This window comes from Glandiceps talaboti, chromosome 2, assembly GCF_964340395.1.
Source record: "Glandiceps talaboti chromosome 2, keGlaTala1.1, whole genome shotgun sequence".
In the NCBI taxonomy this organism is placed as follows: Eukaryota; Metazoa; Hemichordata; class Enteropneusta; family Spengelidae; genus Glandiceps; species Glandiceps talaboti.
In genome coordinates this window covers 20,344,818-20,363,040 of record NC_135550.1, presented here as the reverse complement: position 1 = coordinate 20,363,040, position 18,223 = coordinate 20,344,818, and the positions used below count along the sequence as shown (strand labels likewise).

Genomic DNA, 18,223 nt, shown 5'->3' with positions numbered 1-18,223 from the left:
ACACGCACGCACATACATACATACATACATACATGCATACATACATACATACATACATACATACATTATTTCTACTTGTTGGGCATTGTAACACTATAAGATAAATATACTACAACTTCCCCTGTTTCCAGACTTGTTTTCAAGTATTAGTTTCAATAGTAAAATCTCAATGTTTTTAATTGGGAGTTGTAGAATAGACAGTGATGTGAAAATTCACATTCTAAATACAGTATTACAAGTATAAAGGTCATTTGATGACAGGGTCAAAACAATACTCAGGGAGTACTGTAATATGCAATATATATAATTCTAGCTACTAAATTATGCATGCATGCCTTATAAATGTATGGCTGATCATTTGCTATGTTGGGATCACATTACTACCTTGTGCTATTTCTGAACTAGACTAAGTCTGACATAAAAAAAATAGTTTGCATACAAAGTGTTAGGTTATATAATTTGTGTGGATGTTAAAGTGCATACTTTTTATTTTACCATTGTCAATTGTTTTGAGCATAATTTGGCTGTGTTTGAAATTGATACACCAAAGGAAGTTGAAACCTTACGCCTGAATGTGATGTGATCTGACGTAAAATGAACAGTAGTTGATCAGCCTTGCAATAACTTAAGGTGGTTTCCAGTCGTATATGGTGAAACTGTGAGTGACCACTACAAATTCACAGTACAATAACTATGAGTGGAGCAAGAATCCATTAATTGGGACAGCCAGATTTTTGCATTTTGAGAGGAGGTGTGAGTGTCTGAAGTTGAATAACCTGTATGGAGAAAGCATTCAGTGGGACAGCCACAAATGGCATTCAATGGGACAGCAATGAATGGCATTCAATAGAACAACCATGAATGGCACTCAGTGGGACAGCCACTAATGGCATTCAATGGAAGTGTTATTGTCTGTCATGTGAGAACTGACAATAATAAATCTACTCTGTTAACAAGAAAGTATGAAACAGTATTAGCTTTAACTGCTTATCAAATTTAAATATACAAAATATCATTATGAAATGATATTCCAAGTCTAGCAGCTAAGTTCATTACTATTGATTTCAAAACATAGAAAATATTAAATGTTATCCTAAGTCTAGTGTATTGCTTGGTAGATTCAAACATAGAAAATGTTAGACATGAAAACAAGAATAAAAGTTTAAGTTATCAACTGATGTTATGTTATGTACAATTTGACCATAAGTAAGTTGCACAAGTTATTAATGTTTTCCAAGTGAAAACCTTTCTGTAAGCCTTTATTGCCATTTTGTAGAATATTGTGTGAGTAAAGACTTCTAATATTGTTGTTATATATTTATTTAATTTCCTTTTAAATGGTATTGCTTGTCACCTTTGAGTTTGACAACATCAGTAAATACATAATGCCAGTTTTGATATTTTAGAAATATACATATGTTTGACAAATCTAATTTGTTATGTGTGTTCTTTCTTTTCCCCTCAGTATACATTGGATTTAAAGTCCATCTACCATGTGTACATTTGTGTTTTACACACACACACACACACACACACACACACACACACACACACACATACGTACATACACGCACGCACACATGCACGCCGAGTGCGCGCGTCGGTTTACTTTTTTGATTTTAATAAGTGATTCTGTGAACATGTTACTATTAACCCAATCATATGAACTTGAAAGGGAAAATGAAGATGCCTCATTCATGAGACAATGATTTTTACACACATTCAGACAACTTCAAATGGAAAAGAAACAATTTATTGTAGCGATGCCACGCACAGTGGATAGACATAGACAAGTCCCACGACACCAAGGCAATTTCATCTCTCATTTCTGGTGATGTCTGTGATTATTTCGTTACAAAATCGATACAGTGCCCTCTACCGATACACGCCAGATTTAGAATTATCAAACAGAAAATGTAAAGTTCTATCCGGAGTTCTGTGTCCATACATTTGTAGCTTTGCCAAGGGAATGGCCATGCCCATGGCTTTGTCATGCACGCGTTACATCATGAAGGTAGAAGGGGTCGCCATTGGTTACACACATTGGGAAGACATTGAACTGGTAGTACTCTAGTACATGTAATGAACCTCTGCCCCAACTTTGTCTGAGGGTGAACGGAGTGAGCCGTGCTTTGATTTGTTTCAAAGTAGCGAACACATCTTGGGGGAATACATTATCAAAATTTAATACCACACTTAAATTGAATACTTTTGGCCATGTTTCGAAATGTTCGGTTTTTTCGTCAATTATGGGCTTTTGTCCTGTTGGGTTTGAATTTCACACAAAAAAGAGTTATTTTTCTAAACGTACGTACATGGAATGCTATCGAGTCATTGACTTCAACACTATCAGCACTCACATACAATGTATCTCCCCTCAGGCTCGATGACATACAATACTTGTAAGAAAATATACCAGTGATACTTTCACTACAGTTTCTATTTGAGTTTTCCACTTATAATTCAAGCCCTTGATAAAACCTCAAGAGACTGTGATTAAATAAACTTCGGTGACGGGTAATGTATCTTGATCTACCTTGAGGAAAATCAGCCCTGCAGTTGGAAAAAATCTTGTCTACTCCTGGGAGGGGAAATGTTATCTCTTGAATCCGAAGCAATATAATTTTTAAGAGATAACCATACCATACCATACCATACCATACCATAGCAAACCATACCATACCATACCATACCATACCATACCATACCATATATATAGTATGGCCCTTTCATTTCATTTCTTCGTGATGGACAAAGTGAAGTAATTTCGATGTATATCACCTTCAAGTATGACCCCCATCCCATTGATTCATGACAACTTCAAGTGCTACCGAGATCGGTTGAATTCAGAATTTCTGGCCTAAGAAAAGAAATACATTGAATTGATCAACGCACGTGCCAAATGAGTGGAATGCCTAAACGAGGCACGACTACACATACTCATAACATACCACAAGTCCTTTGTTTCTACTGTTGCTATGACAACCATTCTGAACGCGAACAACGTCACGTTATACATAGTGTAACTTACTTAGTAATCAGTATCTTTGTCAACGTTCGTCACTTCATCTTCTTTTTATTTCGAAATGTTAAAATAACAAGTGACGCCTTTTGTTGGGGGTTGCAGAAATTCAGATGTAACACGATACACTGTATTTACTAGTATGTATATGTACGGTATAAGCTTTGAGCTTATACCGTACATGGGAGATAAAACAGTTATTCGCGAGACTTTACTATTGGGCCAACATACATGTACCAGCACATATTTCATTGTTACTCAAATATAGTTTTTCTATGGAAACCACATGTCACATCCGGAATTAAATCTACATTTTTATAAATAGAAATCTATCATCAATTTCATTCAAATTTTTAATTATTGAGAATACGTGGGTCACAGCCCCGTGTGAGAGGGGGTGTGGGTACGGGTCGATGCCTGCTATATACTCCGGAAAAAAACACGATTGGCTAATACACCTCATGTGTATACGATTGGTGATAGATTACACGGCCTCTAAGTCTTATATGATGCCAAGCTATTTTTTTTTTCATTTGACAAGAAAAAAAAATTGACAGCAAAAGTGAAATATCGACAACTAACCTTGTTTTATCATTTTTATACAAAACTTAAAATTGAAACAACACAACTCTATGGACACTGATGAGACAGAAAAACAGTCACTTTTGTGCTAATATTCTAATCAAGGATACATCGTTTATGTTTTATATAATATTTATAATTATCTATTGTTTTTGTTGTTTTTGTATGTTGTTCTTACTTTAGATAATGTTTTTTTTTTTAATTTTTTCATGTCAAATAAAATATACTATACTACACTATACTATCGTTTATGTGCAAATGCCGACGACGGTCGTAAAAACCCAACCTAACGTGATTGTTTTGTACTAGCACAGACAAGTACAGAGTGTGGTACTAGGACCATCCTTGAATAAGATATTCACCCACAAGTGACTGTGGTGAAAACTTGTTGTTAAAACTACCGACTCTTTGAGATTAGCCTACTTTTGACATTATGATAGAAGGCTGACAAATATATTCCACGTGCCAAATCAACAGGCTCCACATGCCAATGATACTTATACCATGGCTAGTCTACAGTTAAATGATGCAACAGGTGCCGATTCGCTGTGTGTCACACGTTGGATATTGTAAAATCCGGAACTCTGCAGCGAGTCAGTCTTCTTATCGTCGTTCATTAAAATCTCAGACAAATCGAAAAATTCACTCAAATTTTACCACTTCGCAAGCTAATCGTATACAGTACGTGGGGATGTATTTCATCTGTACAACTTGGGCGGCTAGCTAGATGATGGTTACCGTCCTCCTACACGATGCCTCAGACGACTAAACAAATTATAGTGGTCTGAGACGGTGCTAAATGTTTGATTGGTTGAATTTCTTTCATAAGAATAGGATCACCGCCCATCATTCGACAATAAAGAGTATAAATAATACAGTAATAACACTAATGACACATAAAATAGATATTACACATATAACAGTGTCTTCAAAGTAGATTTGTATACAAAAATAGACAAATGAGAAATTGTAAGTTGGTTACTGGTCGAAATATCGTATTGGGTACTGTATCTTTTTAATGGTATTAATTCTTTTCCGAACGACTTTGTATTGCATGGCGGTCAAATTCTCACTTAGTATAGTAAGTTACACTTCAAGTCTTTCTGATTACTGCTAGTGGTCAAGTAAGTGTTATATGCACCAATGGGTATTAAGCATTTGCCTTGTATCAACAAGATTTCACTTATTCGGTATTACACGCACCCAATACCGGTAATATAGAAATGATATATACATGACGCCGTTCTGCCTTCCACCAGACGTATTTGTCCTTAAATCTATTTAAGTAAGGATATAATAATGACAAAATTCCGGCACATTTAGATGCTAGGACAATTTCCGTCAGATATTTACGCATCACAAACGAGCAATGATAATTGTTATTTAAAAAAAACATTTGTTTCTATAAATCCACGTGTAGTCTCGGTAATGAGTAATGCTGTGTCGTCATATACAGGATGTCGGGTCCTTCAAGATGACGTCATGTCAAGTATACTGAGTCGATTTATTGGCTATTTATGCCAATATTGTATACTGGGACCATATAAGAATTGAGACTTTGGTCACAGGTGATAAGTGTCACACTCGTCTGTTTCATGTCACTGAACTCTACCATACCATACCATACCATACCATACCATACCATACCATACCATACCACACCACACCACACCACACCACACCACACCATACCACACCACACCATACCATACCATACCATACCATACCACAGGCACTCGAATAAATCCCTATGATTTTTTTAATGTAAGAGTATACATTTTTTTAAATCATACAGATTGATTCATTCGAGTGCCTGTGTGCCATGTCATATCATTCCATAAATTATAAGCGTACTGTGAATATGGTGGAAATATGCCAATGAGTGTAAGCAGGAAACAAATTTATTTATAAGGTTTGATAGATAATTTATGTATACTCAAACTTCACATTAATGTGTGTCAATATACTTAAAGGCTACAGCAGCATCAGACATATCAATTTGATCTTGTCTATGAACGTCAAAAATAGACGACTAAAAAATATATATTGTACAAAGTTCTGGAGAGGTAGCCTTCTTCCGTGATTAAAAAAGTTGTTTCAATGCTTACAGGAAACGGCTACTTAACCCAAATTGACATATACATACTTATTCATATATATTCAAGTCGGTAAGCTATTATAATGATTCAGGTCTGAGGGTTTTTTCTCGAAAAAATATTCATACTGGTATATATACATGTACTATCCACTAGGACAGGCAGAGGACAAGATAATCTTCTACACTATGGCGGTTATAGATATGCTTTAAAAATAAAATGACTTAAGTTTGTAACTTTTAGTAGAAACACTGATTTATCACTTTTGGTGCCATTTTAATGTGAACAGTACCGGTCGTTTTGAGTGGAAACACCGACAAGCAAATACACCGGTCAGCTACACTCGTATATATCTCCATGGAAACGAACTTTGCCCTCTTGATTCAACTATTTATTTCACCATCTTCATATTTTAATAATTCGAGTGTTTAATCCAATGTATTAAATAATTTTCTCTAATTAAATTAAGAGTCTTCTCTTTAGCCACTATATATGCGATGTCCTTGATAATAAAGTCAGCAATGGTCAGTGGTTGTTATTTTACAATGCGGGTGATTACGTGTCCAGCATAATAATAAAGCGGCCTCGTGACAATAAGTCACTGTTCTGTCACCCTCTCCTCTGACCAGACCACACCGCTGTCCACCTAACCATACAACCCGTATGCAGCAAGAATAACCCACATATCGTAGCATTTGTGTTCCACGTAGTTCATAGCTAATCACTAAATACCGGGTGTTGGTGGCCAAAGTAACAGGTAAGTTTTCACTTCTACCATACAGGTAGATGTTGATTTCTCTCCAACGTCTATGCTTCTATACAGTCAACTGCTTATTGTTGTATATTCTATCCCACTGGTTTTAGGTGTTTTACATTCTAAGAACTGGCATAACATTAGTTGGTTGTTGTTGTTTTTTAACTTAACGTTGTTTTCTACAGATTTCCACGTATGTATGTCTTAGACTTATGATTCATGACAAGTTTTACTCAAGAAATGTTTGGTTTTTATCCTAATAAATTGCCACTTTTCCTTGATCAATACACTCCATTGTTATGCCTAGTATTGACCTGTAGTTGCATGAGTTGGGGCATGACTTGGTATAAGTTTTATGCTTGTGAAGTGTTTAATGTGTCAGGCTTTCACTGTTATTTATGTCACCGCACTGAAACTGTTTACTCTAAACTCTGACATGGATTAGTCGGAAAAACTAAATCAAAATGGGTGACAACCCGACATATACTTCAAAAATGGCTATTTTGGGGAAAACGTGTATATTGTAGACCGATATAGTATATATGCTATTTCAGTTGGGCGTGACCGTGAATCAAGGGTTCTCTTTATAAAATTGCCAACAAAGCTTTATCAATTGCACAAGGAAAGCTTTCTTGAACATGTTACAGTAGTACAGTAATTTGAGATGACATGATGAGAACCACAGACAAGTTTGTGAGAACCAAGAACTCTATAACGACGTTTTCAGTGTATGCAAGTCTTGACCTGGATACCTTGCGATACTCGCCGTTTCTCAAAATGGAGTTTTAAATGATTTAAAGAGCAATTTATACATTCCAGTTATGCTGCCGCCATCGTTGACAAGTAGGGCGTAAGATTGATTCTCTCCTCTACACATTTAAACTGTATACAAGCTGGTGTTCTCCGGCCATATGAATAATTATAAGACATGAAATTTATTATATGAAATATGATATACGAAAACCATTGCATATCTATGGAGTCTTTATGAACAGAGGCTTTCATTGAAGGGTTGGACATTTCATTGAGTGTTTATGGGTAGAAGTTCATGCTCTCTGACCTGGAACGGTAAGAACTCCTACAAAATGGAAGTGTTTGTACTGCTGTCGACAGTTCAGATTGTTCTGTTGTTTTGTCGTTAGCGTGATTATTTGCATACTTAGGTATATGTGTGGCGGAGTGCCATCGCTATTGTGATGTCAACGCACTATGTGAAAAACCGTCAGTACCATTCACAACGTCAACGCCTAATGTAAGATGGTGACCCCTGGTGGTGAGGCTTTATGGTAACATTGTAAACATGGTAAATGCATGTATGTGTGCAAGGAGGATTGATGCGATAATTAATCCAAAATTATTCAGGTTTAAGATTGACAACCGTATCACCTATAGAACTCAACGAGAGAAAACTGTGAATTTCGACAAGTATATGTACTTACTCATCTTACATTAGGCGTTGACGTAATGTAAGATGAGTAAGTACATATACTTGTCGAAATTCACAGTTTTCTCTCGTTGAGTTCTATAGGTGATACGGTTGTCAATCTTAAACCTGAATAATTTTGGATTAATTATCGCAACGAGTTACATCCGGTACGTTTACCCCGGAGTGTTATAGTCACAAGATGAACGTTTACTTTCGATGCGTACAAGGTGCATAGGGACACGTATTATAGATTGTTGTTGTTTCTATGGAAAAATAGCAAACGAATCCTGATAATTTACAAATTTATATACGTTCCGCTAGAAGAGATAACCCAAAAGGTAGGGATAATACATACATTGTATAAGCTTATAAGTCAAAACATTGCTATACGAAGATTTAGCCAGTAGACAAGGAAAACAACAATCTATTAAAGAAATAATACACGCCCCTATGACCTGGTGTGTGTGTCTGTGTGTGTTACTATGTATGTATGTATGTATGTATGTATGTATGTATGTATGTATGTATGTATGTATGTATGTATGTATGTATGTATGTATGTATGTCTGTCTGTCTGTCTGTCTGTCTGTCTGTCTGTCTGTCTGTCTGTCTGTCTGTCTGTCTGTCTGTCTGTATGTATGTATGTATGTATGTATGTATGTATGTATGTATGTATGCATGCATGCATGCATGCATGCATGTATGTATGTATGTATGTATCGTAACGTTACGCAATCATACATTTCTAACCAAAATATGCACGTAGAAGCTAGTATATAACTATCATAGATACACAAATCGATATATTCGATTACATCATCATCACCATGTACTTACTGGCTTTGCGTATTAATGAAATCATAAACAATGCCCGTGCGATATCCAGGTGCAACTCTAACATCCTAACCAAAGCAAAAACACTCCTATACATTTGTGTCTTCCTATGCAATAGTCTGAAAGATCCAGTCGTTGTTCAACGAGTGGTTACCATGGTTACACGACGACTGGACCTTGAATTCAGACTACCTATGCAAATACTGTGAAGACTGAAACGGTCTTTTTATAGGGTGTGATTTCTACATTACTGTATTCATTAATTTCCACAATGTGTAAATGTACATAAAACGTGCGTACGAGTACATTGTATTCACATATCACGAATGAATACTTTATTTTGTCTATTGACAATCAGCATGATCAGTAATTGGTTGTTTTACAGTTCTGTAAATCAGACACGTAGCATTTAGTCATAGGATGAACATACATGTGTCTACAATTCTAAGACAGACATATGACTAGCATGTATAGTTATTGATATACAATAAATGTATATTGAAGTACAACAAGAATGGTTTACATTTATCAATATCATTATCTTTAATAATTTAAGTTTTACATGTATGTTTTCGTAATGTAGTAGTACCGATATTTATTTAACTCCAAGACCTCAAAATGACATACAAAGTATTTTTTTGTGATTACATGACAAAGTAACGTCACAGAAAAATAACCAGTTGAAGTTGTGTAACATACGCCGTTTTGCATCCAAGTATAATACAACATCATGGGTTATTTAACATATAATAGCCATCTTATATATGACGTCACCCAATGTTTTGACATACAAAGAGTTTGAAAACAACTAGCTCTGAATACACACACTCAATGTTCGTTCACACAGCAGGGCACACTAATGTCGACAGCCTTGTACATGTATGCAGTGACTACAATTATAATCCTCACTGTCGGTGGCAATTCTTCGACACAGATGTACTTTTATAGGTACGTGTTATTGCGTGATGAAAAGGGGTTGTCATAATGCCTTACATTACTGGACTCTTGGCATCAATGCGTTCTCACTTGCAAAGTACTTTCACATATCTGGAAAGCCAAGGGTTATCACATTATTTAGTCGCGAAATAAATGTCAAAGGCCCATATATTCAATTTGTGTTCACAAGTACGGCCAGGGACCCGAAGCTTGCCAGGGATAAATGGTATGATTTATTTCAATAGGTTTCGTTGATTTAAGTGTCTATTACATGTATATAGTGTTCTGCAGGACACTGGGGATGTGCCTTTCACGCGAGAATTCCAGCTGTAACGGTTTGAGTGCTTGTCGCAGACTGTCACGTAGTAGTACGGTGTAGTCTGCGTGCACTGCGAGTCGGTATGCGTTGTTAAATTTGAATGAAGGTCTGTCTGTCTATCTCTGTGTACCGGACTATCACTCGTCGTTGTATCAAGGGTTTGGATGACATACAAAGGTCATTACGATCGGTTTAGAGAGTAGATGTCTGAGATGCAGCGATTGTGGAATTGTTGAATAGTATCAATACAGATGTTACAGTGACGAGACTATGTGAGTACGAGTGGGTCAACAATTGACTCTTAGCTGTTCCTAGGCATGGACAATATGACTGTATACATGTATGTCGACCTTTTACTGATTACGGCAAGAATCGTGACAAACTACACGTTTATATTATGCTTCATATATGTGTACATAGAAGTGATGTACTTGATTGTTATGTCTTTCTAGCACTGTTTCATATTTCACAATCAATATCACGATTTCTATCGAAAAATATTTTGTCAAATCGAAAGTACAATTTTTTATTTCACTGTCTAGCGTCAGTTGCTACCACTTCTTCTTGTTGTTGTGAACTTCTCTACATTGTGTTTCTATACAACGCCTTAGTACACAGGAGCAAATTGAATTGCAATAATGTGGACGAGATAGAGGTTTCCAGCTCTTTCTGTCAATTGTCAAGCCCAATGGGTCGCCAAGAATTTGACCTCTGTTCACATACGATTAAAGTGGACATAACGTGTGTAACAATGAAACGAGTGCAGGCAGTTTTTATAGGCGGCTATCTATTTATAATGGCTTAACAGGTATAATGATTATCTATCAGGGGCACATATTATGTAGAATAGAGAGAATCGGCCTTACTGCTAGCTTGATATCTACAGTCACATGACTGGTGTATAAAGGCTGTTTAATGGCCAATGACAGTGATGATTACAACCGTATTTGCGGGCCTGAAATGCAGGTCAAAAGTTGAAAAGAAAGGGCACACTTTGAATATTTATGTATGTAGACAGTATCATAGAGATTTGGTAGAAACGTTACAAGCTGTAACATATTTAATACATACAAAGATCCTAACGATGGCTTCGTTTTACTACAATGGGAGCATTGTCATACTCCCAACAAATGAAACTCACTCGGGCGTCTTTACTGTATTAATCTGCCCTTGATCAATTGGCCTATTTTATGATTGAAAGGTATTTACAAGATCTAGACCGTGTTTGAAATCGGTAGACCATTACATAAAGTTTTCACCACGGCATTTTCATCATTGTACTGTTTTTCACACAACATTTCGGCGGATTGGAGAATTTCACACATTAATTATATGTTCACAATAATACAATTTATACTGTTTGACCTTATGTATAAACAGCGTTGTCAGGCGCGACAGAAAATCTTGGTACTAGACATAATGTTGTCATACATTATCTTAGCGGATTGTTATATCGTTAGTTAGTTAGTCCTGTGTTGATTATAATTTCGATTTTTAGACTGTAAATGATTTAAACGATGAAAAGGAAAAAGCAGCAGTGGTGAGAAAAATTGCCCTCGAACTAGACGACGATCTGTTTTAGCACAAAAAAATGGGTCAATAGTAAATGTAAAATATTCACAGTCAGATATTATGATGTAATATAACCATATGGTTTAACTGAATATGTATGCCCTTTACTTGTACTGAATGTTTACTCTACCATTAATTATGGATACAATACCATTATCATTACAAGCTAGTTAGGAATCATTGCCAAGTTCATTTACATGCGTCATGTGTCCATGTAACCACCTGCAAGCTTTTTACAAATGTAGATAGTTTCCAATCGAAAATTCTTCGGTTACTACGGAACGAGTATGAATCCAAAAAAACGCGCTTGTCTTGACGTATGTAAACGACAACCCATGTCCATTTTCGCATCGCATGTGTGAAAACACTCGAACTCTTATTTAACCCATAAACTCATCAGCCTGAACCAATTTGTCATGTTATATATTCTAAATTATAAAATGACTCAGGTTTTTTAACAGAATAATTTTCGTCATTTTTGGGATCGTTTATGTTGTTCGAAACACCTTGAATTCTTGACATTCTATATGCACACAGTTCTCGCCAGACAACCGTCAACTAGTATGTAATGACAGAACACACCTTTTACAAACAGAATTAAAAGTTACTAGTTCGTGTAGTTTTAGAAAAAAAGGATAAACTATTACAAACAAAACTCATTGTGGTATATGGAAAGAACGAAGGAAATGGTGACATATTTAACCACACGTTCAAGGTCAAATTTAGGGGTGGTTAGTTTACCTATTTTACTACATTAGTTCGTTGACCAGTACATCCATTTAGGTTAACTAAATACAATTCTGTCAACCTAGACATGATAAATTACTGAATAAACTATCAAACAAAACAGAAACGTAAGTAAATATGATTTATCAATCAGATAATAAACAATGTTTTTTTTGTTAGACTCGTGATTTTCTACAAACACCAGACTTTAGTGTACTTATCAAGGAGACCAACATGTAGTAATTAGAATCAGACTGAATATATATTAAAGTGATTGTTCAAACTCTGCCAAATTACAACTATCACTAAAATACAATCTAGTCAACTCAGTATCAAATATATTCATTCAAACGTGACACATGAATGGATGAGTTGGATATCTATCATTTTGGGATACGACGATGTATTGACACGTATACTGACGGAATAGAGATACTAGTAGTTACATGTACATATAGGATGTGTACTTCAATGTAGATGATAATTTCACGATTTGTATCACAATGTACACGTCGTTTCCTCACATATCCGTGTTACATTATCGTACTACAGCAGACAGTGGCACCTCGTTTATATCAATTTGGAACGTACATGTGGCGATGTATCGACATGTACTTAAATTTATACGAATAGATACATAGGATATATACTCTGTTGACAAATAATTACAACGAATTGTCTCATCTTGTGTACCAATTCGTCATACACACGTTGACCCCTAATATAATAGATAATCTCCATACTAACTGGCAATGGCCCTTATTTATCTCACAGCCCACATTGCATATATTAATAGGTTATGTTCCTTGTTTGCAATGAGTCTAGCGTTGTTTTCTTTCTGTATCATACGAAACTCAGAGCAACACGTTAATCATTTGAGAAGCAGAAGCGGGCAATTTGCCCAAAATGATCTAATGGTGTGTCAATGCTGTTACTGGGGTAACCATGAAGTGTTAGTGGTATATTGATAGCTGTATTAAAGAAGCATCATTTATAACGGGTATAATCACCTAGCAATAGATAGAAGGACATTATTTCACCATGAATGTAAGGGTGTGGACAATGACGTATAAAGTGTTCAACTAGATAGTTTTTACTGCATTGCCTGTTGGCAGATTGGGTAGACTAGACCAACTTTGTGTCATATAAATTGTACCGGTGATATGCGACGGATATTACACACAACTGCTGCCAATTCTAAGCTAACTGTTAGTCTTGTCTCTTTCAATGTGCATGTTTGACGTCAGTTTCACATAAATAGCCACACTGACTTCATTTGAATATGACATATTGCTGGTGGGTCCATACGTTGGATGTCCAAAATCTTTCCTTCTAACGATATCCTTTCTCTGATTCGCCCACGGCACGAGAGCATTTTCCTAGGGAAATAATAACACTGCGTTCATTTCTTTATTTTATATCAAGGTATTTGTGTCTATTTAACATTTGACATGTACTCCACCAGGTTTCCAAGCGTCGGTCGAGTATCCAATACGTCATATTTGTTGACAAATACATCATGCAGTATGGTAATAATCTGTCTTTATTTTATAGAACAAACACAAGTCGACCAATCAGAACAGCTGACACAATCGCAATACTGGGAGTTAGTGGTTATTAATATCATACATCCATTGCCGTTACCTTGCGGACGACAACCTGTAGGCCATATCTGCCATCTTGGTCCAACGTTAGAAAATTAGGCACCGCTTCAATTTACTGGAACCCGAAAGCATGGATCTATCAACTCTTTTATCCATGGTAGGTAACCTAGGACAATATGGAAGTACTATGTCCCGTTATAAGGGCCTTCCATTACCAATCATAGTCGATAGCAAATTAATGGAGAAAATTGAAAACTTCAACGTACGAAGTGATGATGTTTTCATCGTTGGTTTTCCGAAATCCGGCACTACCTGGCTTCAGATTGCTCTCTCCATGATGTATAATAATTGGGGAACTTGTAGACGTAGCAAAAAGGGTCGCGTACCAGTGCTGGATATACCGAGTCTTCCCGGTGTCGAAGGCCACGATAAGTGTGCCAAGTCAGCCTCACCACGCCTTATGAAGAGTCATTTACCGTTTGCTTTCTTCCCTAAACAAGCAAAGCAAAGTGGTGAGAGTACGAGTAAACAATGTAAAATTATTTATGTCGCTAGGAACCCGAAAGACAGTTGTGTATCCCTTTTCCATATGATCCGTGGATATCATTTCCTGCAATCGGACGATTCTTGGAATAGATTTATCAAAGACTTCATTGATGGTGAGGTTATATATGGATCATGGATGCAGCACGTGTCAGGCTGGCTAGAAAATAGCGACAAAGTAGATATGTTATATGTTACCTACGAACAAATGAAATTAGATTTCCCATCCGTACTTCATATGGTGGCTACATTTTTAGACAAACCAGTCAGCGAAGAAACGATTCAAAAAGTCTCCGAGTCCTGTGGATTTCAAGAGCTTCGTCAGAACGGGAAAGATAAAGTGGTTATACCTAAGGTCTTTTACGATTCGAAGAAATCACCCTTCTTCAGGAAAGGAATCGTCGGCGACTGGAAGAACCATTTCACCGAGGAACAGAGCAAAGATTTCGACGAAAAAGTCGAGGCAGAGCTACGAAAAAGAGGAATTCACTTCGTCTACGAGCTGTAAATGTTTGTATATATAGACTTACAGCCGATGTGTGTTCAATCGATTATTTGATTAACTGATAAGGGGCACAACTTAAAATAAGACATCAGACACACAGTAATAACTGAAATATGGATATAATACAGTTTTTTTCCATGTAACATACTCATGTCTTATCAGGGATAATTATGATTCGAGTTGAATATTTTCTGTGTAAATAGGGCACATGATGAAACTGTCAGCTAATTTATGGTTTAAAACACGTACAGTGGACTGTTACGTCATGTACATTTAGTTAATATACTAACGCTGACATGATATAGGTAAATGCTAAACCAATATTCCGTTGAATGGGGCACTGTCGTCTCCCTAGTGTACCCCAGAACGAAATGTTGGTACTGGTTATCGTAAAAACGATGATATGCACGATTGTGTACCCTTTTCGAAAGTGGTCTCCAAACCGTATTGTTATGCTGTTTTGCACGTGACATATTCAAGCTGTCAACGAAACTCATAGTCATAAACACAATTTACAATATTGTCATATTTTTTTTTCATCCCAACTCAATTAATATTTGAATTCCTCTCTTTGTTTTAACGATGTAGTGTGGATAAATTTGCATGTAGTTGCCAACTTTTCTGTTGTTCCGTCACACAAATATTTCCGGCCTGACGTTACCATTGACTTGGCTGTCAGATAACAAATTTGAACGTTTGCCGTTTGTAACAAGATGGCGACGGATTGTCAACGCGGCCAGCTGGGAGATAAAACGCACCATCCTGCAGTACCACTGACATTGTTAAACACCCACACTTTGTTAATATTGAAAAGGGTCACTTCAAACTGTAATTTATCTTAACAGGTGATATATTAACGTTTCATCTAAACAATATTCAACGATTTATAATTAGCCTTTTCAAAAGATGTCCACTTTAACTATAATAGTAAAAAGTATTTTATATCATTAAGAGACCAAATGTTGTCGTTGATTAAAACATACAACAAAAGGAAAATGTGATTACAAAGAATTCAACAATCCGCCGTGTAATGGGCATATTTTCACTGAATGGTATTTATTTTGATAAAAAACAAATTGGTGATTTTAACTGAGAAATGTATATATTCACTTGGGGCAGCTGGTCTTCCGAGCCACCAGACTAATCCAAATTGTAAATCTAATACCGTCAAAGCTATGAAACATAGTCACAGAACGTGTCGAAACAAAGCCCTTTTAATAGCAAAATATGTATAATTACATTTTTATTCAAAAAATGAAAAAGTTGTGATACACAAAAGACTAGTACACGCATAAATCATAACTAAATAAATAAATAAATAAATGACTAAATACACGTTCGTGTATGCAGAGCAAAATAATAAGGCTCGTTCGCTTGTGCGTATGGGCCTTTTCTATTTTCAGCGACTGTGTGACCCTTTACCCACTGTTTTCTACGGCTATCAATATTTTAATAAACAGAAATGAGATCAAAAATGCTAGTGACAGTCTAGCTATAATTTCGTAGATAATTCCATTTCAGGGAAAATCATTGCATTATGAAATATGCATTTAACATTAAACATTATCTCTTTTCTGTATAGGTATGACTGTTTGCTTTTTATTTCCATTTGTGTTTCATATTTTATGAGAGATTTTTAGAGAAATGACTTTAATTTGCACTATCATATTATTAGCCTTGTTTGACTGACTGTTTGAATAGTTTTAAAAACTACATGAACGAACCAGATCATGCCAACTTATTTGAAAGTTTACACTTTCCAGATTTAACTTATTTCTTGAAATGATAATTTTTTTTATCCATTTAGAGCGAGATGGATTCCAGACAGGTATCAATTCGACTGTCTGGAAATTCCTCGTGACGTAATATTTACGTAACTGAGGCACATGTGTCACTAATAGTTTATCTATGGATTATATGCGATAGAGTCTTTGGTGATATGGTATAACGAAGGTTACGTTGGCGAAATCTATCTGAACCATGGACATACAATTGTTCTCACATGCCCTTTGCAATTCGACCACGGAATCCACTGATCAAACCACAGGTTGCCCAGGAACAGTGGTGAAAATGAATAAACAAAACAAACAAACAAACAAACAAACAAACACAATATGCATGGATAAATGAAATATTTTAAACTCATAGATAACTATCCAAATACATGACTGGTATATATATATATATATATATATATATATATATATATACGGGCCTGTGTACAATTGAAATAATATATAGATAGTTATCAATGAGTTTAAAATGATATTTCATTTACCCATGCATATTTTTTTGCTTGTTTATTTGTTTGTTTGTTTGTTTGTTTGTTTGTTTGTTTGTTTGTAACACGGTTCCTAGGCTCCCTGTGATTAAAGATTAACTCCTCACACACACAATCAAGGCCATTTCGTCGGCAGTTATGATGAGTTACATTTATAAATGCTTATTAGATGATACAATAATTTGCTAATATATGCAATCTGTAAAGAAATTATTAACACAGTTTTTCGTGGATGTGTGAGAAATTCTGAACTGCAACTATATGGGCGAACTATCTAATGTAAATGTCGTATGACCTGTTGAAATCTTTTATGTAAAGCTTGATTTTTGTAATAGCTATTCTTGTTGGACAGGTCAAAATTATTTTTATCTGAACACTGTGCCTTATTGTGATCAACTCCGCAGCAACTGACGGCCTAAATCTTCATTATTGTGAATTAACATTTCTCATTCACAGTCACTGTAATTTCTCACACGTTTCGCTGAGATTTTGTCAGAATGTACTCCTACCATTTTCATTTTATCTGTGAGTAGAAATTGTTGGTTGAGGTTTAGAGTCCACACAGACGTGTATTCTCACGGAGTGCCTTTAACATATTTATGCTTTTGATAACTTTGTTGTGTGTCAGACAGAAACAGTTTCCGGTATAAAGCATGATGGGTATCTCTGTTATACACTCCAGGCACATGCTCCCAGCTCCATCTATATTTAGTTTTCATATTGTTTTCTACCAGGTTATGATTCTTATTATACTATGCAAGCTGATGTATATGAGTGACATTTAATTTTTATATTTTCATCAGATACGTTTAACCAAACAGCCTGGAATCTATCAGTTCTATATGGGGTATCATATTTTCACATAGTGCCCCGTGACTCTATGACAACAGAATGCAGGCATCGGGCTGTTTGTTAATCGTCACACTGTACGTTTTATAACACTAATTATTTGTTTCATTGTCACGTTTATTTATACTGGGAATTTTACATCTTGTGTTACCATGGTTACTTAAGTAACGCCTT

At 35.8% G+C, this 18,223-nt stretch overlaps 1 protein-coding gene across 8 annotated transcripts; it reads left to right on the top strand.

The window, feature by feature from the left end:
• Positions 1-6,319: 6,319 nt before the first annotated feature.
• On the top strand, positions 6,320-17,084 carry LOC144451957 (sulfotransferase 1C2A-like). 8 transcript variants are annotated; one of them, XM_078142886.1, is made up of 2 exons: positions 6,320-6,457; positions 13,822-17,084. In XM_078142886.1, the coding sequence occupies exon 2, from the start codon at positions 14,002-14,004 to the stop codon at positions 14,920-14,922; it is 921 nt and encodes a 306-aa protein (XP_077999012.1). In that variant the 5' UTR covers positions 6,320-6,457; positions 13,822-14,001; the 3' UTR covers positions 14,923-17,084. The 8 variants fall into 8 exon arrangements, with proteins under 8 accessions (XP_077999012.1, XP_077999054.1, XP_077999062.1 ...); XM_078142928.1 differs by lacking the exon at positions 6,320-6,457 and adding an exon at positions 7,679-7,757; XM_078142936.1 differs by lacking the exon at positions 6,320-6,457 and adding an exon at positions 7,710-7,727.
• Positions 17,085-18,223: the final 1,139 nt, after the last annotated feature.